Genomic DNA, 25,600 nt, shown 5'->3' with positions numbered 1-25,600 from the left:
GATCTTGACCAAATAAATGTATGTACATATATATGTATGTACGTGTTTTTATATGTGTGGAGGCGCAATGGCCCAGCGGTTAGGGCAGCGGACTCGTGGTCATAGGATCGCGGTTTCGATTCCCAGACCGGGCGTTGTGAGTGTTTATTGAGCGAAAACACCTAAAGCTCCACGAGGCTCCGGCAGGAGATGGTGGCGAACCCTGCTCTACTCTTCCACCACAACTTTCTCTCACTCTTACTTCCTGTTTCTGTTGTGCCTGTAATTCAAAGGGTCAAGCCTTGTCACACTGTGTCACGCTGAATATCCCCGAGAACTATGTTAAGGGTACATGTGTCTGTGGAGTGCTCAGCCACTTGCACGTTAATTTCACGAGCAGGCTGTTCCGTTGATCGGATCAACTGGAACCCTCGACGTCGTAAGCGACAGAGTGCCAACAACAACAACAAATTTTTATATGTACATGTGTGTGTGTGTGTGTGTGTGTGTGTGTGTATGTATGTGTGTGTGTGTAAGCCATCAAAGAGTCCATAAGTCAGGAAAAAATGCACTTGTATATCTGTCAGTAGAATAGGTATGTTAATTGAAGTCTACAGTATTATATTATAGCCAATCTTACCAATTGGTTTCACACCAGAGGTTCATCGGAGTGCTGGTTAACAGTCCGATTATGCAACACTGTTCTCTTCAGAGGTAGCCATATTTCATTCCATAATGGTTACCTCTGAAGAGTACCTAATCAGATTGTTACCCAACACTCTGTTGAACCCCTGGTGCAAAACCAGTAGGTAAGATCAGCCATAATGGATATATAATATTGTACACTTTAACATGGCTGTTCCATAGGAACCAACATTACTACCACTTTAACCCCAGGAGAATGCTTCCTCTAGCACTTGGTGCATAAAAGGTTACATTTAGATCATAACAGACTAGAATCATCTGTTATAGACACCAGAATTCTCATGTCATATGATTTCATTCTGCAGGAAGCCATCTTTGTTGACCAGATACTTTTCACTCATGATTTCCAGTAGAAAGAAATAATATGTATGGGAGTTCCAGCACCCATGAGTAATAATCCTCATCTGCTACGATCCATGTAGATGCTTTTATACACCAAGCACCTATGTAAGAGGATCTTTCAAATCTAATAACACAGTATTCAATGTTCTTGCAAAACATTCATGTTAAGCTGGATATAAAGATTACTTTTTGGTATTAATAATTAATATATATAAATATATATATATGAACATGTCATAGGCGCAAGAGTGGCTGTGTGGTAAGTAGCTTGCTTACCAACCACATGGTTCCGGGTTCAGTCCCACTGCGTGGCACCTTGGGCAAGTGTTTTCTACTATAGCCTCAGACCGACCAATGCCTTGTGAGTGGATTTGGTAGACGGAAACTGAAAGAAGCCCGTCGTATATATGTATATATATGTATATATATATATATATATATATATATATATATATATATATATATATATATATATATATATATATATATATATATATATATATATATATATATATATGTATGTGTGTTTGTCCTCCACCATCGCTTGACAACCAATGCTGGTGTGTTTACGTCCCCATAACTTAGCGGTTCAGCAAAAAGAGACCGATAGAATAAGTACCAGGCTTCCAAAGAATAAGTCCTGGGGTCGATATGCTCGAATAAAGGCGGTGCTCCAGCATGGCCACAGTCAAATGACTGAAACAAGTAAAAAAAAGAGTATGTGTGTATGCATGTATTCTTTGTTAAATCAATGGATCTCAAAGCACATAAAGCTATAAGTAATAGCAGGAAAATATTGGGTTTGAAAACCCTTCTAGATAGAAAGAGTCAAAGGTTGCCCAGGAGACCGAAACCCACATCTGCTGTAGACATGTATATATAACACAGAAATAAAGTTCCATCACTGGAATTTTGATAAAGACTATGGTAAGTGTTATATGCCGAACTTTAGAAAAGTCTTGCTTATTTTTACTATTCTACTTACAGATTATATCTGCAAAGTGCCAGTTCCTAAAATTATGGCTTTTCCAGATAGACACTTAAATGTTTAATAACATAACCAAGGGTATTAATAACTATTGGTGCAAATATATAACTATGGATGACATCAGGCGTAAATGCTCTAATCGGCAAACTACTAGACATGTATCCAAAGTTCAAATAATTACTTACACATATGTGTGTGTGTGTATGTGTGTGTGTGTGTGTGTGTGTGTACATGTATACATGCATAAATACATACATATATGCATTGATACACACACTTGTGCATACATTTACACACATTTATGCATACATGCACATGTACATATATACATACACTTTCACATACATACATGCACACATACACACATACATACATACATACATACATACATACACACACACACATACATACATACATACATACATACATAAATACACACATGCATGCATTCATAGGTGATGGTTATTGCATCATTATATCATGAGAAATCCATCTCATTATCTATTAGCCAGTGTCTGTACACTCCAAAATGACTCACAAGGTCATTTGATGATTTACAATGTCCCGAGCAACCAATGAAGACACAAAATAAGATCATGTGATGAGACATTTATACATCATTGGATTATACTGACTTATATTGGTGTAATACAGGTGCAATTGACTAAGCATCCATAGTGTGCACTCCCATTCACTGTGTCCAGCTTTCAGCATGTACTTCCTAGACGTTATATTATGTTTCAATGCATGAAAGTATTTATGATTATTGGTTTCAAATTTTGGCAGGAGGCTAGTAATTTCAGGGAAGAGTCTAGTTGATTACATCGACCCCAGTTCTCATCTGGTACTTATTTTATCAGCCCTGAAAAAATGAACTCAGAACATAAAGATGAGTGAAACGCTTCTAAGCATTTTGTTTAACATACTAATGATTCTGCCAGCTTCCCACTCTATGGCTCGTGTATATTGATATTAGATTTTGCTTACTTACGGCCACATCACATTGAATGCACCAGTTCTCATTCAATCACTGAAGTTAAGCAACATTGCACCTGGTTAGTACTTAGATTGGTGACCACTTGGGACACCTAACTGTTGTAAGCACTTCGCTTTAAGGTGGCAACCTGGCTGAATTGTCAGCACACCAAGCAGAATTCTTATCAGCATTTCATCTTTATATTCCGAGTTAAAATTCTGCCGAGGTTGACTTTGTTTTTCATCCTTTCAGGGTTGATAAAATAAGTACCAGTTGAGCACCAGGGTCGATGGTATCGACTTAGCCCTACCCCAAAATTGCTGGCCTTGCAACAAAATTTGAAACCAATCCTAGGTTTGCTTATGAACTTTTAAGTAATATTACATTATAACGTTTACACCAAATTGCATAATATCCCCTCTGCACAGCTGCAAAAAATTTAATGATATCATTATCATCATCATCACTATTCAACATCTGTGTTGCATGCTGGGATTGGTTGGACAGTTAGACAAGATCCAATGAGCCAGAGGACCACGTTGAGCTTTTAAGTCTGCTTGGTCATGGACTCTGTTGTTGGATACCCTTTTGTCTGCAAATCACTTTACAAAACATACTGGGTGCTTATTTCATGGCACCAACACTAGTAAGATCACCAAGTAACTCGCAAGACAAGACTCCTTCATAGAATTGGTGGAGTGCAGTATTACGAAAGCCAGCTTAATACCAGTGTTGAAGTGCTAAAGTCTGTGAAAGAAGAACAAGAACAAGTGTGTTCCTGTAGGGGAGAGACACATGGCTATTCTAGAAGGAAAGAGAAATGAGACTGGAGATGAGATTCAGCATGAACCCTTAAGGTTCATACACACATGAAAACCATTGAGGTATATACACATGCAAAAAATTTCCAGTATCATTAATCACTATAAGTGCAAAACTGGTGTATGCTTGGATAATATATATCCCTAAGGAAGAACAACTTCTTTCTACACAGATTTATATATATATATATATATATATATATATATATATATATATATATATATATATAATATAAAATATACAAGAATAAGGGCAGGGAATCATCAATTAATAATAGAATTAATAATTAACAATTTTGCCAAGTAGTTCAGTATGAAAAAACCTTTATCGGTAAAACCATTTATCATCATAAATATACAGGGATTAGCATTGAGTTGCTTCTCCAACATACTGAAAATTTAGAAATAGCAGTCAAAGAACTACTGATTCTAAACTACAAATTTTTCTCTAAACAGATGGCGATATTTATGGCACACATAGAACAAAAAACCGGAGGGAAAAGCATAAACAAAACAAGTCTTTAGTTTATTATGATTATATATATATATATATATATATATATATATATATATATATATAGGTAAATGACTTGCTTCTTCTTGTGTTTGTTTCTCCATTCTCCACATATATATATATATATATATGTATGTATGTATATTTAGATCTCTACCAAATATTTGGTAAAATATTGTACCTGTTATCAAAGTAGCAAAATTCTCTCTTGAAAAGTTGTTTATTCTTTGTTTGAATATAAAGACTTTCAAATATGTTGTCTGAGATAAGAACATGGAGCCTTGCATCTCTTCAGGGCCAAGTTACATTAATTATATATATATATATGGGGGGAGAATTCACAAAAAAACAACAGACAAAGACAGGTGGTGTAGACAACAAACAGACATATTAGTTTAACGCTTGGGAAGTGAAAAAGTCTTTAACGTTTCGAGCCTACGCTCTTCCATAGAAAGAAACAAGGAGAGAAAATAAAAGAAAGAAAATAAAGAATGTGTAGTGGCTAGCAATCTATAATTAGAAATATTGCATTTCTAAATCTCTCAGAGACACTTATACAGTAGCAGAATGATAAGGTGATAGTTTGTTCCCAACTTAATGTAGTAGTTCTGCAGTTCTTTTTTGGAAACCAGCCTGTTGACATTGCATGCCTCCAACCAACAACAAATCAACTTAATACTAGTTAGCTGATAATGGACAGTGAAGTGTCTTGGTCATAGATGCAGTACGTAAGTCAGCCATCCATGACTCTCATTCTGAAAATAGTAATTATGTATAATAGTAATTATGTATAATAGTAATTATGTATATTACACTGACCATTCGCTCAGGTTGATAACCTAAATAAATTATTAATATAAAAACTGCTCACCACTGTCTAAATTATCCAATTAAGACACAAAAAACAAGTGAAATTCTGACTCATTGATCACTGATGATCACTCATTGGTCGGATTATAATCATCTATCTGTCTATCTGTCTGTCTACCTATCTATCAACCAATCAATCTGTCTTTCTATCTGTCTCTGTATTTCCTTATTTATATATGTATATACACACACATACACATACATATATATATGAGGTAGTATCAAAAAGTTCCTGGACTAGTTCTGTAGGGCACCAACAGGTGGAAGCACATGGTTGTATGCACAGTGAGAGCTAGTTAGTAGTGACTTTCATGAGACAGTGTGCCGAGTGGCATTGCTATGTTTACTTCGCAAGTTGTGAAATTTTGTGTTAAACTTGGGAAGTCTACTCCAGAGACATTGAGCATGCTTTGGCAAGGTTACAGAGTTGAGACAATGGGTTATACACAATGTTTTGAGTGGCATGGGCATTTCAAGATCAAAAGAATGTCCCTGTCAACTTCATTATATTTTTTCTATAAAAACTTATTCTGACATTAAATGAGTCAACTTCTCGTACAGCATTTTTCAACAAAAAAATTCTAAAAAAATTCTAGAAACGATCTACTCATGTAATTTACATACCCCTGAAAGGTTTTGTTTTTGCAGGAAAAAAGTGTGTAAATTACATGGGTTTTTACGGTATATGTATGCATGCATGTATGTATGTATGTATGTATATAATAATCCAAATTATCATTAACTCGCTTTATAATGACTAAAAACAATTTGATGCGTAAGACTTCTCTGACTATACACTGACCACATATATACATATACATGCACACAAAGATGTGTGTGTGTGTGTATGTGTGTGTGTGTATCATAGTTCTCTCTCTTTCTCTCTCTTTCTTTTTCACTCCAGTAATCTCTATTAACATAAGAGGCTTATTTATAGAACACCAACAGGCTCACTCAGGTAATAACATTAAGTGGGGAATTATAAGCCTGACTTCTTTACTCATGAATGTGATGAGAGAGTTAAATTTATATTCTGAGTAGGTGGTTGTATTGCTTGGAGCTGTATCATGCCTTTTCCTATCACATATCATCTAACTATGAACTAATGACTGATATTATAACCTATTTTCGTAATGGATGATGAATTTTCTCTGACCACTGACCACTGAACTATGAAACAGGATTTGTTTTTATAGCTGGAAGATGTTCTTTCCGACTATGACCCCTCAAGTGTGAAGAAGGGTCTGATGAAACCTGGTTGAACCCTTTGGATACCAACCCATCTGAGACGACCCCTGATTCTATGATTCAAACTTCGTTTATTTATTTATTTTCTTTTTACTTGTTTCAGTCATTTGACTGTGGCCATGCTGGAGCACTGCCTTGAAAGGTTTTAGTTAAATAAGTCGACCCCAGGATTTATTTCTTTTTAAGCCTACTACTTTTTTTATTGGTCTCTGTTGCTAAATCACTAAATTACAGGGACATAAACACACTAACGCTGGTTGTCAAGCAGTGATGTGAGGTCAAACAAAGACATGCACATGCACACACACACACACACACACACACATATGACAGGCTTCTTTCAGTTTCCATCTACTAAATCCACTCTCAAGACTTTGGTTGGTCCAAAGCTAAAGGTAGTTGCCCAAGGTGCCACACAGTAGAACTGAACCTAGAACCATGTGGTTGGGAAGCAAGCTCCTTGTTACCTCACATCCATGCCTGCACCTATTTTCGGCAAAATCTCATGTTAATTTGTTCCAAACATCAGTTTAATAAGAACAGTTATTTTATTAAATTCTTCATTACCATCAAAAAATTAATTGAAACGAGAGCAGTGTGTCTTAACAGGAACATGGTAGCAAAAGGGTTAGTAGATAGACGATGCCCCTTTTTACCCTTGGCACTGAACTGTGATGTAGGAAACTGTGAAATCTGGTTTTACAGATAGGTGTCCCCTTGTCCAACTAATCACTGAACTGTGAAGTAAGGAGTGGTGTTACCTGGTTTTACAGATGTCCCTTACTACTCCTCACCATTTAACTGTGTTGTAGAGAGTATATGAAGGCACATGGCTTAGTGGTTAGGGCATTTCACTCATGATCGTCAGGTCATGAGTTCAATTCCTGGTGACACGTTGTATCCTTGAGCAAGATACTTTATTTCACGTTACTCTAGTCCACTCAGCTGACAAAAATTAGTAGTACTTGTATTTTAAAGAGCCAGCCTTGTCACACTCTGTGTCACGCTGAATTTCCCTGATGACTACGTTAAGGGTACACGTGTCTGTGGAGTGCTCAGCCATTTGTGTGTTAATTCCATAAGCAGTCTGTTCTGTTGATTGGATCAACTGGAACCCTCATCGTTATAAACAACAGAGTGCTAGTAGTAGAGAGTAGTAGAACTTGTTTGTTCTTGTTTTCATTTCCTTGATGTATCCATTAGTAACGCAAATGTGAGAAAGCCAATAAGCTATTTGATCACCTACACTCTGACAAACACAATTGTTAGATAGATTACATTTAAGACCTTCACTAGTAATGAATGTACCAAGCATGAGGTAGCATAGACTAGTTATTAGTGACTTTAGGATAAGAGTATAATAAACTCAAACACAGAAGACAATGTGGAGAATGAGGGTTTTGAAAGTAAAATATCTTTTCGCCATATGTACCTTCCAAGATGTAGCATTTAACACTTATAATGAAAATTGGGTTGGAGAAAGAACACAACTAGGAGTTCTTGTAAAACAACCAGCTGTGAACCACAGACTAGACAGCTTGATGCAGGAAAATCCTAGTATCAGACAAGTAGAGGCTGACATGGTGGTGGAATAGTATGAAATATAGAATCACAAAAACTAAAAGACTAGCTAGGAAAGTGTGCAGGAAAATAGAAGAGCAAGGAACTCACTTATGAGGTAGCTAAAAGAGAAGCTAGATGTTAGGTATATATTGTAAGGAAGGAAAATTGAAAGTAAGAAACTTGTCAATGTTGTATGATATAAAAGCAAAATGTATGCAGTGATGAAGTGTTCCAGAATACCAGGTAATTTTGGGTGAGGGTAAATCTGGACATCACTGGAGAAAAATTGTACAAAATTATCTCATTAACAATTTACCTTATTGTAGGTATTTTCAATACCTACAGAGAGGTACTGAAATGATTCTGTAAGTAGTTGCTTGATAAGGAGAATGTGCAGATCCAGTAGAGGGACCAGACATTAATGTAGAAACTACTACTAAATGGAAAGCAGCTGAATCACCAAGGTTAGGTGTGGTCACCAAAATGGAGTACCAGTTAACTACTGGGATCAATTTAATTGATTATACCCTCCCTACAAATTTTGTGACCCTGTGCAATATTGAAAACCATCCTTTTATCTTTTATCTTTTACTTGTTTCAGTCATTAGATTGCGGCCATACTGGGGCACTGCCTTGAAGAATTTTTAGTCAAATGAATTGACCCTAATACTTATTATTTTTAAAGCCTTGTTCTTATTCTTTTGGTCTCTCTTACCAAACTGCAAAGTTAAAGTATGTAAGCATACAAGCAACAGTTGTCATGCAGTGGCGCTGGGGACAAACACAGACACAAAGGCACACGCACTTAGATAAACATACATACATATTCATATATATATATATTCATATATATATATATATATATATATATATATATATATATATATATATATATATATATTTATATATATATATATATATATATATATATACACACAGGGTGCGGTGAATATATTGTTGTCTAAATTGCGCAAAAATGAAAATAACACTGACATCTCATTTTAACAGATGTATTTACCAAAATTACATAAAAATATCTTGAAATACTAAAGAGTACATTTATTCAATAAAATTGCCATTGGCTTCAACCATGGCCTCCAGACGATTTCGGAATCTCCTGCAACTCTTCTGGATGGTCTCCTTGTTCAAGTTGGTCAATGCTCTCATAATCCTTACCTTCAGTTACAAGGAGTTTTGTTGGTTTCACACTCAACTGTGCTCCACACATAATAACCAAAAGGGTTACGGTCTGGGCTAGTTAGGTGGTTAGAGGTTAGGGGTGGTATGGTCGCAGAAATTGTCTGGTTCTCCTGCTTGTGTAGCATGGGGCAGACATAGGGTCTTCCAGCAGCCATCAGCAGACATAGGGTCTTCCAGCAACCAGACATAGGGTCTTCCAGCAACCAGACGTAGGGTCTTCCAGCAGCCATCCTCTTGACTTAGGGCAGCACTACTTCCTCCAGGCACTTGACGTAGGCCTCTGTATTGAGTATGAGGTCATGTGAGAAGATGAATGGAGGCATAACATAGCCATCACTAGTGATCACTACAAACACTATGATGTTGACTGGTTATTTGATTTTTATCACTCTTGGAACATGTCCTCAGATTGCACTCTCATCAGATTGATAGCCAAACACTATGAAATGTTCATATTGGAGCTTCCAGTGCGAATGCCAAGCAGTACAGCATGTTGTTCCTGAATTTCTAGCAGAGTAAATTGTGTCATGGTGTTGTTTCTCACAGATGGTGCCCAACTGACCCAGCTGTACTGTGTAGTTAACAAAATCAAATACAAACAATGCACAAAATTAAAAATATAAGATGGCAACAATTTACCCATCATATCCTGTATATATATATATATATATATATATATATATATATATATATATATATATATATATATATATATATATATATATATATATATATACTCTCTCTTTACTCTTTTACTCTCTCTTTTACTCCACAGACACGTGTACCCTTAACGCAGTTCTCGGGGATATTCAGCGTGACACAGTGTGACAAGGCTGACCCTTTGAATTACAGGCACAACAGAAACAGGAAGTAAGAGTGAGAGAAAGTTGTGGTGGAAGAGTACAGCAGGGTTCGCCACCATCCCCTGCCGGAGCCTCGTGGAGCTTTTAGGTGTTTTCATTCAATAAACACTCACAACGCCCGGTCAGGGAATCGAAACCACGATCCTATGACTGCGAGTTTGCTGCCCTAACCACTGGGCCATTGCGCCTCCACTCACCAATCAGTATCCTTCTTCTATCAATACTAACAGCAACACCTATAGCATAAACACTGTCACCCACAACAATAAAACGGAATTTTAATGATGTAAGAGCGAAAAATAATGAGCTTAATTTACTTTGATGGAAAGGTAACAAATGTTTACAACCATTGTTATCATTGTCACAGATGGTAGCATAGTGAATGGGAAAGCAATGATTAGAATAACTGTCCCAAATACCCAGTATGTAGCTTTTTATGACTGAATTTTAAAAGTGCAACATTAAACGAGATAATACCCCATGGGAAGACATGACATGCAATGGCGACCCAAAGACACATTGTTTGTAGCTATTGCTATTCAGCGACTGTTTGGATGCATAATTTTGATGGAAGGCTTTTATAAATCTTAATGTCGCCCTTTCAAAGCCTAGCCAGGCTCATGGGCCCAGTTTTCCGGTTTCTATGGCGTATGTGTTCCCCACCAGCTGGACGGGATGCCAGTCCATCGTAGCATTACTCAAGAAACAGGAAGAAAGAGTGTGAGAAAGTTGAGGCGAAAGAGTACAACAGGGGTCACCACCTCCCCCTGCCGGAGCCTCGTGGAGCTTAGGTGTTTCGCTCAATAAAGACACACAACGCCCGGTCTGGGAATCGAAACTGCGATCCTTCGACCGCAAGTCTGCTGCCCTAACCACTGGGCCATTGCGCCTCCACTTTTTAAATCTAGATCCCTTTAAAACAGAAAGTTTGTATCCTAGGAACAGGGGAGTTTCAGGTTTGTTGGTATCAAAAAGATTATTAAAAAAACACCCTGCTCAATCAGGACTGATCAGGGACTAAAGACTAACGACAATAACACTCGTTAATGCAGCTTACTACAACGATGCTTTACATACTCGTTAATTCTTTTATTTTTTCATTTGTTTCAGTCATCTGACTGCAACTGTGCTGGAGCATCGCCTTTAGTTGAACAAAGTAACCCCAGGACTTATTCTTTGTAAGCCTAGTACTTATTCTATCAGTCTCTTTTGCTAAACCATTAAGTTATGGGAATGTAAACACACCAACATCGGTTGTCAAGCGATGGTGAGTGAGACAAACACAGACATACAAGCATATATCCATATATATATATATATATATATATATTTATTTGAAGAAGTTTGTACGAAATGTACGTACTACTATAACCTAATGAATTTTTGTTGCTTTACTTCAGATCTTATTCACCAAATCTCTTGATTTTGTTTTTGGTTTTTACCCTACCAAATTCTGGTGCCTCAAACATTTTAAGTACCACATTTAATCTTTTGATTAAATCTATATTATATGTATATATATATAAAGTCTGTTAAAGTCTGTCATACCGGCCATGAGGAAATACCACAAGGTATAGAAAATACGTATTCGCCTTTATATATTTAATCCTTTATATTGAACACTCAATATTTCATCTATTCAATAAGACATATTCCATATATTCAATAAGACATTCAATACTTTATTTCATTGTACCATCCATTTTTATTTTATATTATATATTGTATATTATATTATATATTGTATATTCCATATTCTATATTCTATATCCCACATTGGTTTTGCAGGAATATAAATAAAACATAAAAAAACAGACAGTGTTGGAACTCTTTTAAACAAAATAATATATTCCTCTATACACAATCATACAAAACCCCATTTTTTGTATTTATTTTTACTCGCATATATATATATATATATATATATATATATATATATATACGACAGGCTTCTTTCAGTTTCTGTCTACCAAATCCACTCACAAGGCATTGGTCGGTCTGAGGCTATAGTAGAAGACACTTGCCCTGGGTGCCACGCAGTGGGACTGAACCCAGAACCATGTGGTTGGTAAGCGAGCTACTTACCACACAGCCTCTCCTGCTGTTGCATATATAAAAGAACATCTACTCATGATGCAGTTGTGCTGTGTCAGTAACACATTGCAACACATGACTGTAATTTAATCTTAAGCTGTGCATATACTCTCAGCCCCTCTCTCTCTCTTTAATACAAACATGATATTTCACTTCAAGTGCAGTAGTAGGTGCAGGAGATTACATGCAGTTATTTCAGGACACTCTATACATGACCTCCACTGCTAAAAGCTGTAGATAAACATAAATATAACTTCAGTGCACAGGTTGAAAGTGCAGCAGTGTTTTTGTGCATAAGAGGTGAACTATGCTTGTGAGTGGTGTGTAAGTGTGTATGTGTGTGGTGGGTAAAACTCACTGCAAAATAGATGCAACTGCAGTAAGTGCATGGTGCAGTAAGTGCATGGTGTAGTTGCTTACCTCGTGTATAATACGTTGAATAGTAGTTGTAATTATTTTCAAAAGCTGTCATCTGATATATATCTTTAGCACCTTGGTCAATTGAAACAGACATGATAGTTATATACATACATATATATACACACACACACATAACATACATACATATATGCACATACACACATGCATAACATACAAATATATATATATATATATATATACACACACACACACACACACACACACACATAACATACAAACATACATACACACACACACATATAATCTATACATAGACATATATCTGCATATATATATATATAGATAGATATAGATGTATAGATAGAAAGATAGATAGATAGATAGATAGATAGACAGACAGACAGACAGACAAACAGATAGATAGATAGATAGATAGATAGATAGATAGATAGATAGATAGATAGATAGATAGACAGATAGATAGATAGACAGATAGACAGATAGACAGATAGATAGAATGATAGATAGATAGATAGACAGACAGACAGACAGACAGACAGACAGACAGATAGAGTTACATAGATATATTAGATGGTCACTCTTGTCAATTTCAACATATGAGTATTTAAAGGAAAGAATTGGAAATAAAAATGAAAGAAGATTAAAGAATAAAATGTTCCATCTATTTACGATGGATGCCTGAGTAATTTGAGCCCAGGTATGGATTTTAGGGGACAATGATGATTTTTTTGCATGGGACTGGACAAATGTGTCTGTTGATTGCAGGATATAATTCTTTTGCTCTATTTCTTCAACTAAAATTGTTCATATCCATCATGACACATTTTACTCAGATTAATTTTGGTTCACTAAGCTATCAGTAATAGGGGTGTCAGAGGGGATGCCTTGTTTCACAAAACATTTGCCCAAGGTGCCATGCAATGGGACTGCACCTGAACCCAGAACTTCTTACCACACAGCCATGCCTGTATACACACACACAGATATATATATATATATATATAATCAAAAGTATGATCCAGTAGGCATAAGATATTCTTTACAGAGTGTATAAAATTAATGATGATGATGATGATGATGATGATAATGATGCGGACGGTGATGGTGGTGGTGGTGATTGTGATGATGATGATGATGACGACGATGACGACAACGCCGCTGCCGCCGACGACGAGGAGGAGGGAGAGGAGGGGAGGTGGAGGAGGAGGAGGATTTTAGTCCTTTCTACTAAAGGCACAAGGTCTGAAATTTGTAGGGAGGGGATTAGTCGATTACATCAACCCCAGTGTTTCAAAGGTTCTTAATTTACTGACCCCCCCCCCAAAAGGATGAAAGGCAAAGTCAACCTTGGCTGAATTTGAATTCAGACAGCAGTGATGGGTTAAATACTGCTAAGCATTTCATCCAGCATGCTAACGATACAACCAGCTAACGATACTACCAGCTCACCTGAATAATGATAATGATAATCCTTTCTACTGGAAGCACAAAGCCTCAAATTTGGGGGAAGGGATTAAGTCGATTACATCGTTCCCAACGCGTAACTGGTACTTATTTAATCGTCCCCAAAAGGATGAAAGAAAAAATCGACCCCGGTGGAATTTGAACACAGAATGTAGAAACAGACGAAATACCTATTTCTTTACTGACCACAAGGGGCTATACACAGAGGGGACAAACAAAGACAGACAAACAGATTAAGCCGATTATATCGACCCCAGCATGTAACTGATACTTATTTAATCGTCCCCAAAACGATGAAAGAAAAAGTCGACCCCGGTGGAATTTGAACTCAGAATGTAGAAACAGACGAAATACTTATTTCTTTACTGCCCACAAGGGGCTATACACAGAGGGGACAAACAAAGACAGACAAACAGATTAAGTCGATTATATCGACTCCAGTGCGTAACTGGTACTTATTTAATCGTCCCCAAAACGATGAAAGAAAAAGTCGACCCCGGTGGAATTTGAACTCAGAATGTAGAAACATACAAAATACCGCTAAGCATTTCACCCAGCGTGCTAACGAGTCTGCCAGATCACTGTCTAATAATGAGAATAATGATAAATTTTCTTTGCCACATATACATACTGTATGCACACACACACACACACATACATATATACATATATATATATAGTTTAAATTTACAGAAAACAAAAGACAAAGACAGGTGTAGGAACAACAAGCAGGTGTATTAGTTTAACACTCAGGAAGAATGGAAATGTCTTTTACATTTTGAGCCCACCCTCTTTGATAGAAAGGATTGATAGGAAAAAAAGGAGAGAGAATGGAAAAAAATGGAGAGAGAAAAGAATTTCTTTAGGGGTTAACAGTTTAACATAACGGAAAAAAAATGTCTTAAGGTCAATTTATTTGACTAAAACCCTTCAAGGTGGTGCCTAGGCATGCCCACAGTCAAATGAGTGAAAGAAGATAAATAATAAAAGATATATATATATATATATATATATATATATATATATATATATGTGTGTGTGTGTGTGTATGTAAGTTTGCTTCCCAACCACATGCTCCTGGGTTCAGTCCCACAGCATGGCACCTTGGAAAAGTGTCTTCCACTATAGCCTAGGGCAAACTGAAGCCTTGTGAGTGGATTTGGTAGACAGAAACTGAATGAAGCCCGTTGTATATATATATATATATATATATATATATATATCATCATCATCATCATCATTATTATCATCGTCATCGTTTAACGTCTAGCATAGGTTGGACGATTTGACTGAGGACTGGCGAACCAGATGGCTGCACCAGGCTCCAATCTGATCTGGCAGAGTTTCTACAGCTGGATGCCCTTCCTAATGCCAATCACTCCAAAAGTGTAGTGGGTGCTTTTACGTGCCACTGACACGAGGGCCAGTCAGGCGGTAGTGAAAACGGCCACACTCAAGTGGTGTTTTTTACATGCCACCTGCACGGGAGCCAGTCCAGTAGCATTGGCAACAACCTTGCTTGAATGTTTTTTCAAGTGCCACCAGCACAAGTTCCAGTAAGGCGACGCTGGTAACGATCACATTCGAATGGTGCTTTTTACGTGCCACTGGCATGGAAGCCAGTCAGCTGCTCTGGCAGCGATCATGCTCGGATGGAGCTCTGAACGCTCCACTGGCTTGGTTGCCAGTCATTGAATTTGCGAATTTGATTTGATTTCACTCACCTCAACAGGTCTTCGCAAGAAGAGTTTAGCGTCCAATGAAGGAAAGGTACATATAAGTGGGCTGGTTACACTCCTGGTGTATGGTCTCACTTGGCACATACACTTGGCACATACACACACACACACACACACACGCACGCACGCACACGCACACACGCACACACACACACACGTACATATATATATATCTATGTATGTGTCTTTATGTCTGTGTTTGTCCTAACCACTACGTGACAGCTACTGTTGATTTGTTTACATGCCTGTAATCTAGAGGTTTGGCAAAAAGAGACTGACAGAATAAAAACCAGGCTGATAAAATAAAAGTACTGGGGCCAATTTGTTCAACTAAACATTTCAAGGTTGTACCCCAGGATGGCCACAGTTCAAGTAAAAATTAGAAGGTAAAAGATCTTCGGTGGGCAATTTGTTAAGAAGTTTGCTTTACAAGCTATGTAGCTCTGGGTTCAGTCTCACTGCACAGCACCTTGGGCAAATGTTTCTTCTTTTTTTTTTACTATAGCTTTGAGCCTACCAAAGACTTGACATGAAGGGGATCGTCTAGCCCATCCAAAATATGCTTTGTGTTGTTTTGGTCAGAGGAGGAAGAGGTAGAGGAGGAAGAAGCAGAGGAGCAAGAGGCAGAGGAGCAAGAGGCAGAGGAGCAAGAGGCAGAGGAGCAAGAGGCAGAGGAGCAAGAGGCAGAGGAGGAGAAGGGGGGAGGAAGAGAAGGGGGAGGAAGAGAAGGGGGAGGAAGAGAAGGGGGAGGAAGAGAAGGGGGAGGAGGAGGAAGAGGCAGAGGAGGAAGAGGCAGAGGAGCAAGAGGCAGAGGAGCAAGAGGCAGAGGAGCAAGAGGCAGAGGAGCAAGAGGCAGAGGAGCAAGAGGCAGAGGAGCAAAAGGCAGAGGAGCAAGAGGCAGAGGAGGAGAAGGGGGGAGGAAGAGAAGGGGAGGAGGAGGAAGAGGCAGAGGAGGAGGAAAAAGAAAAAGAAGAAGAGCTGCATCCTTCTTAACCTGCTTGTACAGTTGTGTTGAACTGAGACAGCAAGGGTGCAATAAACCTAACTAGCGTATAGATAGTTACCCCCCAAGCTGTTTCACTGAACTCGGATTTCACAAAACCTTACAAATCAATAGATATTCATTCCAAGGTGTTTCACTAAACTCAATATTATGAAAGATTGACCAATCATTAATATTTTCCTCCTTGATACTGTTGTTTATATTTTGGGCTGAAGAGTTAATTTGCATTGTTGTTCAGCTCTTGACCAGCTCTGATGAAAACTGAGCTGCTATCAAAGGTGCTCTATCCATAAGCAGACCTTCTCTTTATGCATCAGAGCCTACACTATCTAATATGTCTTTCCTGATTTAAGAAGGTAAAAAGCACATGATTTGAGAGTAATTAGCTGCTATTTCAAGCAGATTGAAAGACCACCCAGAACCTCACTTTCTGCCTTCTGTAGCTTTTGATGTGCAAGAAGTTTACTTTCCAACTTTGTGGTTTCAGGTTCAGTCCTGCTTTGTAGCACCTTGGGCAAGTGTCTTCTACTATAGCCTTAGGCTGATCAAAGCAAAGTCTTGTAAGTTGATTTAGTTGATGGAAACTGAAAGAAGCATGTCATACACACACACACACACACACACACACACACACACACACACACACACACACACAGATATGGTGATGCAAACAGAAAAATAGAACTCAAAATATGAGTATATATGCATTTTTATTAATAATTAGTAGAAGCAACAGATGACTCTAAGTAAGTGCCAAAGCACAAAACTTTTGTTTATCAGTCCTTTGTTACTTCAGCTAAATATTAATAAGATATGTAAATGTGTGTGTGTGTGTGTGTGTGTGTGTGCTAGGCACTGTTTTCTTGTCTTGACATGATGGGAGAGTTGTAAAAGAGTGTCTCTATCATACAAGCAGTGTTGTTCATTTCCACAATTCTGCAAGAACATGTCTGGTCATGGGGAAATATTATCTTACTTTGAAACAGGTGAGATATTAGCAACAGGAAAGGCATCCAGTTGTAGAAAATCTTGACACATTTCATCTGAACATGCAAGCATGGAAAAGTAAACGTTAAAATAATGATCACCATTATCATCATCATCATCATCATTGTCGTTTAACGTCCACTTTCCATGCTGGTATGGGCTGGATGGTTAACTGAGGACCAGTGAGCCAGAAGGCTGCACCAGGCTCCAATCTGATCTGGCAAAGTTTCTACAGCTGGATGCCCTTCCTAACGCCAACCACTCCGAGAATGATGATGATGATGATGATGATGATGATGATGATGATGATAATGACGAAGATGATGTCAAGGTATTTAAAATGTAAAACGATTAATAAATAAAGAAGAAAAACATATACCGATTGGTTAGGGTTGTAGAGAAATAACTGGAATGACAGAAGGACATGTCTAGACTCTGGGAGAGTGGTGTAGCTAGAGTATGTGCCATCTGGAGCAACTCTAGAATTTGCTCTTTCCCCTAGGTCCCCAGGGCTATACAGATTTATGCAGCAGACATGAAAGTGTCATTGCCATAAAAACACCACCTGGTGTGGCCCCCCCCCCCCCCCAGCTACAATACTGCTCTGGCACATCCATCAAATCTAACTCCCACACTTAACCCAATCTTTGTTAGCCCATTAACATTTAAATTGACCATGGTTAGACTGTCGGGCTCACAATCACGAGGCAGTGAGTTCAATTCCTGGACCAGGCTGTGTGTTGTGTTCTTGAGCAAGACACTTTATTTCATGTTGCTCCAGTTCACTCAGCTGTAGAAATGAGTTGTGACACCACTGGTGCCAAGCTGTATTGGTCTTTCTCTTTCCCTTGGATAACATTGATGGCGTGGAGAGGGGAGGCTGGTATACATAGGCAATTGCTGGTCTTCCTTAACCCTTTCGTTACCAACCCGGCTGAAACCGGCTCTGACTCTGTAGTACAAATGTCTTGTTTTCATAAGTTTTGAATTAAAATCTTTCACCAAACTTTAGTCACAATTTATGTTCCTAACATTAACTTAATGATAACTAAGTTATTTTACTAAATTCTTTGTTTTATTTAAAGTAATTGAAAGAAACACAGAGCATCTCAAAATAAATACAGTAATGAAAGGGTTAAACAACTTTGCCTGGACTTTTGCCTTGGAGGGGAACTTTCTAGGTGCAATCCCATGGTCATTCATGACCGAAGGGTGTCTTTACCCTTTATCCAAACCAAATATTCTACCTGGCCAGATCAGGCTTCTCATGGCTACTCTGCAATGTCATTTAAAAATAAACGATCGCATCATTGAAATCTTGAAGTTACAAGACAATGCAGAATTAATTCAAAACAACGTGAATAAATAAGCATTACATTTGACAGAGCAATTTGAATGCTGGAGGGTTAGGGATCTCCAGCTTTGTACAAAGCTTAGAAATCATTAACATTAATTTATTAGCTAATTAATACACATCACATAGAAGAGAGAAGAGAGACACATTAGAGATAAAATTTTACATAACGAGAAAAATGTGGAAACTTACCTGATTCTATACTATTTTGAGTGTATTTTTTTACCATCTCAAGAGATTCCTGGTCTAATGTTTCATTGCCACTCTTGGATTTACATATTTTTATAGATTTGAAATCATTCCTAAAGGCAAAATGGTATTTCAGATGTTCAAATAAATCAGAATCAAGTGGTAAAAGATAACTAGCGTCATTATCATTCTCTTCAGAAAGGCAGTTAATCACAACAGCTCTGGATTTCTGTAACCCAACGAGTAAATATGAACCCGAAAACTCAGTATCACTAGCGTTACTCTCAGCACCTTCCAAGTCTGCAACATCACTGTTGCTTTCGAAATTTATAACCTGTGGCAACTTAAGTATTCTTAATACATCTTTGATGCTGTATGTATTTGGATCAGGCACAGTTTTGAAATGGCCAATACTACTTGCACTTAAGTTAAGTCTTTCTTTATTATCTGTTTTCTGACATACCAGTTGTTTACCACTTGAGTTCGTTGTTTTCTCGACTTTCAATAGTTCTAGATGATCACCAGGCTTTAAGTGAATGAGGCAGTTATTCGAACAAAACGTTAAGTTATCCTGTACTTCAACGAAACGCGGAAAAGCCATTATCATCTCTTCAACAGTTTTGAAAACATGTGAGGCGCCATAGAGTGGAATTATGGAACCATGCTTTGTATAATTTATTGGTATACTCACTCCTTCACCATATGTTGAAGTATCAGTGAGGTCTTCATTATTGTTCATTCTATATGCTTGAACACGGAAGAGATTTTTGAAGCATTTTATTGCAAACAGGTCAAGAAATGACTCCAATTCCTGTCCTTCTTCAATCTTCACAAGACATGAATTGATTTTAAGTTTAGAATCAATATCGGTCAGTGTGTAACTCCTTTCTGACCAGTTTAATTCTTCGGTCATCTTCACTTCTTTGATTTTACTTGATTGAATTGAAATAAATTGTGTCGTTTATTCTATAAAATATTACATATGCACACATACACATTTGTGCATACACATATATGTATATACTGTGTTATTATCAATCAGATTCTCCTATTGAATAGATAACAAGAGGGTATTTTGCAGTACTCCTGTCCTCTAAGTTGCATCTATGTTGTCTTTGATAGAATAATTCATTGATCCTGATGATACACATCATCTCATGAAATATTTCCAACCTAAAATATAAATAAACAAGCATTAATAATAATAATAATAATAACAATAATAATAGCAACAATAATAATAATAATAATAATAATAATAATAATAATAATAATAATAATAATAATAATAATAATGATAATAATTATAATAATAATAATAATTCTGTTTGACAGAAGTACACCAAAATTTTGCTGCATCCCTAACTGATGTCATCCAGAACCCAGAGCAAGTACATGTCTGACTAACCAAAGGAACAACATACCTTCTACCAAAAACTGAAGACACGAGAAATCCAAAGAACTACCAACCGATAACATGTCTCAACACCACCTACAAGATCCTCACATCCATACTAGCTGAAAGAATATACTCTTTTCTGGAACAGAACTCTATCCTCCCATGAGCCCAAAAGATTGTCAAAGGAATTCTTATGGATGCAAAGATTAATTACTCTTAAATAATATGATTGTAGAGAATTTCTGGAGCGACAAACATAAAGTATAGGGGTTTACATATAATGGAATGATAAAATAAAATGTATACACGGTAAACATTAGAAGAAGGGTAGTATACATAATGCATGACACTAGAAAAAAAGAGGGAAAAAGTGATAGTGATGGGATCCCCATGATACAGGATGACCTCTAGGGATAATCAAGGAACCCCACCAGCCAAGATTACCCTGAACATTAAGGACGAGGGCCCTCTCCAAATCCCTTTCTTCCGACTCATAGGTCTACACTGAGAGTGGTACCATCCACTCTTGCCATTTTCGCAACTTTCACTCATCTTTTCATAAATTCACTCAAGGACAACACCTCCCTCTCCATCCTCACTTTCATTTTCAAGTGAAACTTGAAAAAGTCGATGAGGGCTTTATCAAAGAGGAATGTTTCTGTCCTCATTCCATTCAGCCTCGTCCATGAGATAACCTCTTTCACCACAGCCACTAGACAAAGGAAAACTGCCTTGCCAGCCCGATTAAAAGAGGGTGGTGAGACAATCACCATTATGGACATGGCTGACAGACGGATCTGACAGCAGCTGTTTGACATAACTTCACAAGTCAGCAATGCCTGGACACTAAACAAGTGCAATGCAGAATGGTTTTGTTGTTCTGCAAGCACCTCGGACAAGCCTGTCTGACAGCACATCCATGCCTGTAGAGTTTATCTCGAACCAGTAGCACTTCCTGGTAACACTGCCAAGCCAAGGGCATCTGGAAATTATTCATAACAGTCTCCAACTGGAAAGTCCTCTGGAATAGACTTGCTCAGTTCCTCTTCGTCGATGCCTAGGGTCTCCCCGAGGACGTAATAATAAATAATAATAACTATAATAATAATAGGATTTAAACATACTGATAAATGGTATGAACATGAACCTAGTAAAGTACTAGAAAGTAAGAAATATAAAATGTTATGGGACTTTAACATTCAGATTGACAAAATAATAGAAGCTAGAAGACCTGATTTAGTAGTAACAGATAAAGAGAATAGAAAGTGCCAGATAATTGACTTTACAGTGCCAAATGATGAGAAAATCAATATAAGAAGTTTAGAAAAAATAGCAAATTACTAGGCCCTAGCGTTTGAATTACAGAGACTATGGAAAGTGCAGGTAAAATGTATCCCAGTAGTTATAAGTGCATTGGGAATTATCCCTAAAGATTTGAATGGATGGATAGAAGAAATAGGTATAAAACCCTGATTAGTACAGCTCCAGAAAACAGCGTTATTAGGGACAGTTAGGATACTTAGGAGGGTTTTTGACATCTAAGGCTACTTGTTGTAGCCCAATGTTGGGATTTTTCTTTTCCAACAATCTAATCTGTTGTGTGCATATGAATGATAATAATAATAATAATAATAATAATAATAATAATAATAATAATAATGATAATAATAATAATAATAATGATAATAATAATCATCATAATAATAATGATGATGATAATAATAATAATGATGATGATGATGATGATTATTATTATTATCATTATTATTATTATTATTATCATTATTATTATTATTATTATTATTATTATTATTATTATTATTATTATTATTATTATTATTATTATTATTATTATAGACCATCTCATTTCAGGATGCCCTGTGCTGCCACCAAACGAATACAAAAGTCACCACAATAGAGTAGGACAGTATTTACACTGGAAAAAATGTAGACACTAAAAATCAGCACTCCTGCTTACTGGTATGAACATCATCCTGAGCCAGTCGTTGAAGGTAAAAAAATGTCACTGTCCTCTGGCATTTTCCAGTCAACACTGACAGAACGATCCAGGCTAACTGGCCAGACATAGTCATTAAGGACAGAGAAGAAAATATTCGTAGACCAATAGATGTATGTGTTCCCACTGATAAGAGTATATGTGTTAAAGGAATTTGACAAATTAAGCAAATATAAGGACCTGGAAATTGAAATACAAAAGATGTGGCATCTTAAAGCGAGAATTGTTCCTGTTATTGTAGGTGCCCTAAGTATGATAAAAATGGGATGTCAGAGACATCTAGATAATATCCCAGGAGAACCATGTCTCAGAGAATTCCAAAAGATTGTGTTGACAAGTATTACCCACATCCTTAGAAAAATCCTATCAATTTAAATGTTTTTATTGTATTACAGGAAGATATTTTGTTACTGCCCTGCCACTTCCCCTCCCCAATCTTTCAGTCATACTGTAACATCTCTCATCCCTCACTTGCCCTAGGGTGATGGATGTTTCTCGGCAAGTGAGTGTAACAAACACGCAAATTAAAAGTAACTAATAATAATAATAATGATAATAATAACAACAAAAACAACAACAGCAATAGTAATAATAATAATAATAATAATAATAATAATAATAATAATAATAATATGAAAAGGAAGGCAAAACAAATCTAAAACCTGGGAATAACGAAGGGAAACCTAATAATTACGATACTATGAAAATGAGAATAATCAAAGAACTGAAAACCACAGATTTTAGAATGGACCACAGAATATATCTCCCAAAAATCAAAATAGACAATAAAACAACATCAATAATAAATAGCATAAACCTGGCCGTCACAGAACTAACAACCACAGAAACAACTGGCAATATCACAGAGCTAAATGACATAATATATGCAGCAGCCACAAAAGAAGCAGGAGGTGCCTTAGGTATAATAAAAAAATATTCAGACAAATACATAACAAAAACACCAGGACTTACAAATATATATAACATACAGAAAATTGCACTACTGGGTACTGCACACATTCTACGCAAAACACTTCCAATACAGTAACCATAAGAGCATCACAGCAAACCACAGCACATACCCAAGGCACACAGAGCTGCGCTCGGGAGTGAAGTGAAAGCACGTTATAAAAATAAAACTACTGAATAATAATAATAATAATAATAATGATAATAATAATAATGATAACAATAATAATAATACTTCCTTTATTGGCCACCAGGGAGGAAGACAAAACATAGAGGACGATAAACAGCGAACAAACACAGCAAAGTAAACAGCAAACAAACACAATGATTAACAAAGAGATTAAATCAAGAGTCTGCTTCCCTAAAAGGGGGAGTTCTGGAGATGTCGTAATGTCAGCGCATATCTTCGCATCCTCAGCCATGGCATGCCCAGTCCTCCATGCAACAGGTGCGGACAGCAGATGGACCGTCTGACAAGCAGTACCTGTCCGCTTCACAGGAAACGGAAGAGCAAATGCACCAACTCGCTCAGCGACGAAGTGGGGCAAGGGACGACAGTTAGGCGGTAGTATATGACAGATGTGATGTACACATTCGCCACTGCCACTCGACCTTTCAGGGACAGCTTCCTCTCGGGCCACTTCTGGGTGAGACTGGTCACTCTATCTGTCACTTCACCTCAGTTCTTGTCCACTTGGAAATCTGGACCAAACCAGACCACAAGCAATTTAACAGGTCCTTCCATCCAGTGCCCCACCACACTGTCGGTTGATATGGGCCTGCCTCTCCAGGTGCCGAGCTGCAGGCCCACGGACTTCTCCTGTTTGATTATTGCTCCTGACACCGCTTCGTATTCCCTTAGGGTAGTACCGAGCAAATCCTCTGAGCATAAACTACACAATCATCATCATCATCATCATCATCGTTTAACGTCCGCTTTCAATGCTAGCATGGGTTGGACGATTTGACTGAGGACTGGTGAAACCAGATGGCTACACCAGGCTCCAATCTGATTTGGCAGAGTTTCTACAGCTGGATGCCCTTCCTAATGCCAACCACTCAGAGAATGTAGTGTCACAATAGCTGGATATTTTTTTTTTCACTTAAGATTGTGAACAAACAAACCTGCTAGTATGACTGTGACATTTGTTTACGACTAATATGAGAGGTCAAGGAACAAAGCTAGGGGACACACTAATGACAGAGATGCCAGCAATAACACCTCAAAACCATTGGGTTGTAAACAAGCACAGATATAAACAAACACTAACACACACACACACACACACACACACACATACACACATGTATGCATACATACATACATACATACATACATATATGTTTTTATTGGCTGTGTATTGCTAATAATAATAATAATGATAATGATAATAATAATAGCAATAATATTGGGACCCTGAGGAGATGGAGTATCCTATATTTTATAATATGTTATAATATTTTATGATATGTATTAATCATTCTGGATGTTCTATCGAAATGTACATAGGTCTATTTCATTATTATTATTATTATTATTATTATTATTATTATTATTGTAATAAAGTATTTTCAATGGATCAATTTTGAGCTCTATTTAAAGTTGATATATACATACATACATACATATATACATACATGCATACATTCATACATACATAAATACAGTGAGATTCTTTTCAGTTTCTGCCTACCAAATCCAATTGCAAAACTTTGGTCAATGACATCACCACTTTCAGCTGAATGATTCTTATCAAACAAACACACAAATGTAAGCAAAAAGAATAAGCGCATGCACACACACACACACACACACACAATGGTGATGATGATGATGATGACAACAACAACAACAACAGAATGATGATGATGATGATGACAACAACAATGATAATTTGAAGTCACCTCTTTCTT

At 37.1% G+C, this 25,600-nt stretch overlaps 1 protein-coding gene across 2 annotated transcripts in view; it reads right to left on the bottom strand.

The window, feature by feature from the left end:
* The window catches only part of LOC106881241 (uncharacterized), a 76,534-nt gene that overhangs the window by 41,055 nt on the left and 9,879 nt on the right, over nt 1–25,600 (bottom strand). Inside the window, exons 2-3 of one of the 2 annotated variants that reach the window (XM_089356787.1) lie at nt 19,305–20,474; nt 12,584–12,655 (exon numbers count right to left, since the gene is read on the bottom strand). In XM_089356787.1, coding sequence (XP_089212913.1) covers nt 12,584–12,655; nt 19,305–20,214 — 982 coding nt within the window. In that variant the 5' untranslated portion in view covers nt 20,215–20,474. The remainder of the gene's footprint in view (nt 1–12,583; nt 12,656–19,304; nt 20,475–25,600) is intronic. The other variant, XM_089356788.1, reaches the window with a different exon arrangement.

The sequence above is a fragment of the Octopus bimaculoides genome, chromosome 8 (genome assembly GCF_046866305.1).
Source record: "Octopus bimaculoides isolate indiv1 chromosome 8, ASM4686630v1, whole genome shotgun sequence".
Taxonomy (NCBI): domain Eukaryota; kingdom Metazoa; phylum Mollusca; class Cephalopoda; order Octopoda; family Octopodidae; genus Octopus; species Octopus bimaculoides.
This window is presented reverse-complemented; position numbering and strand designations above follow the sequence as displayed.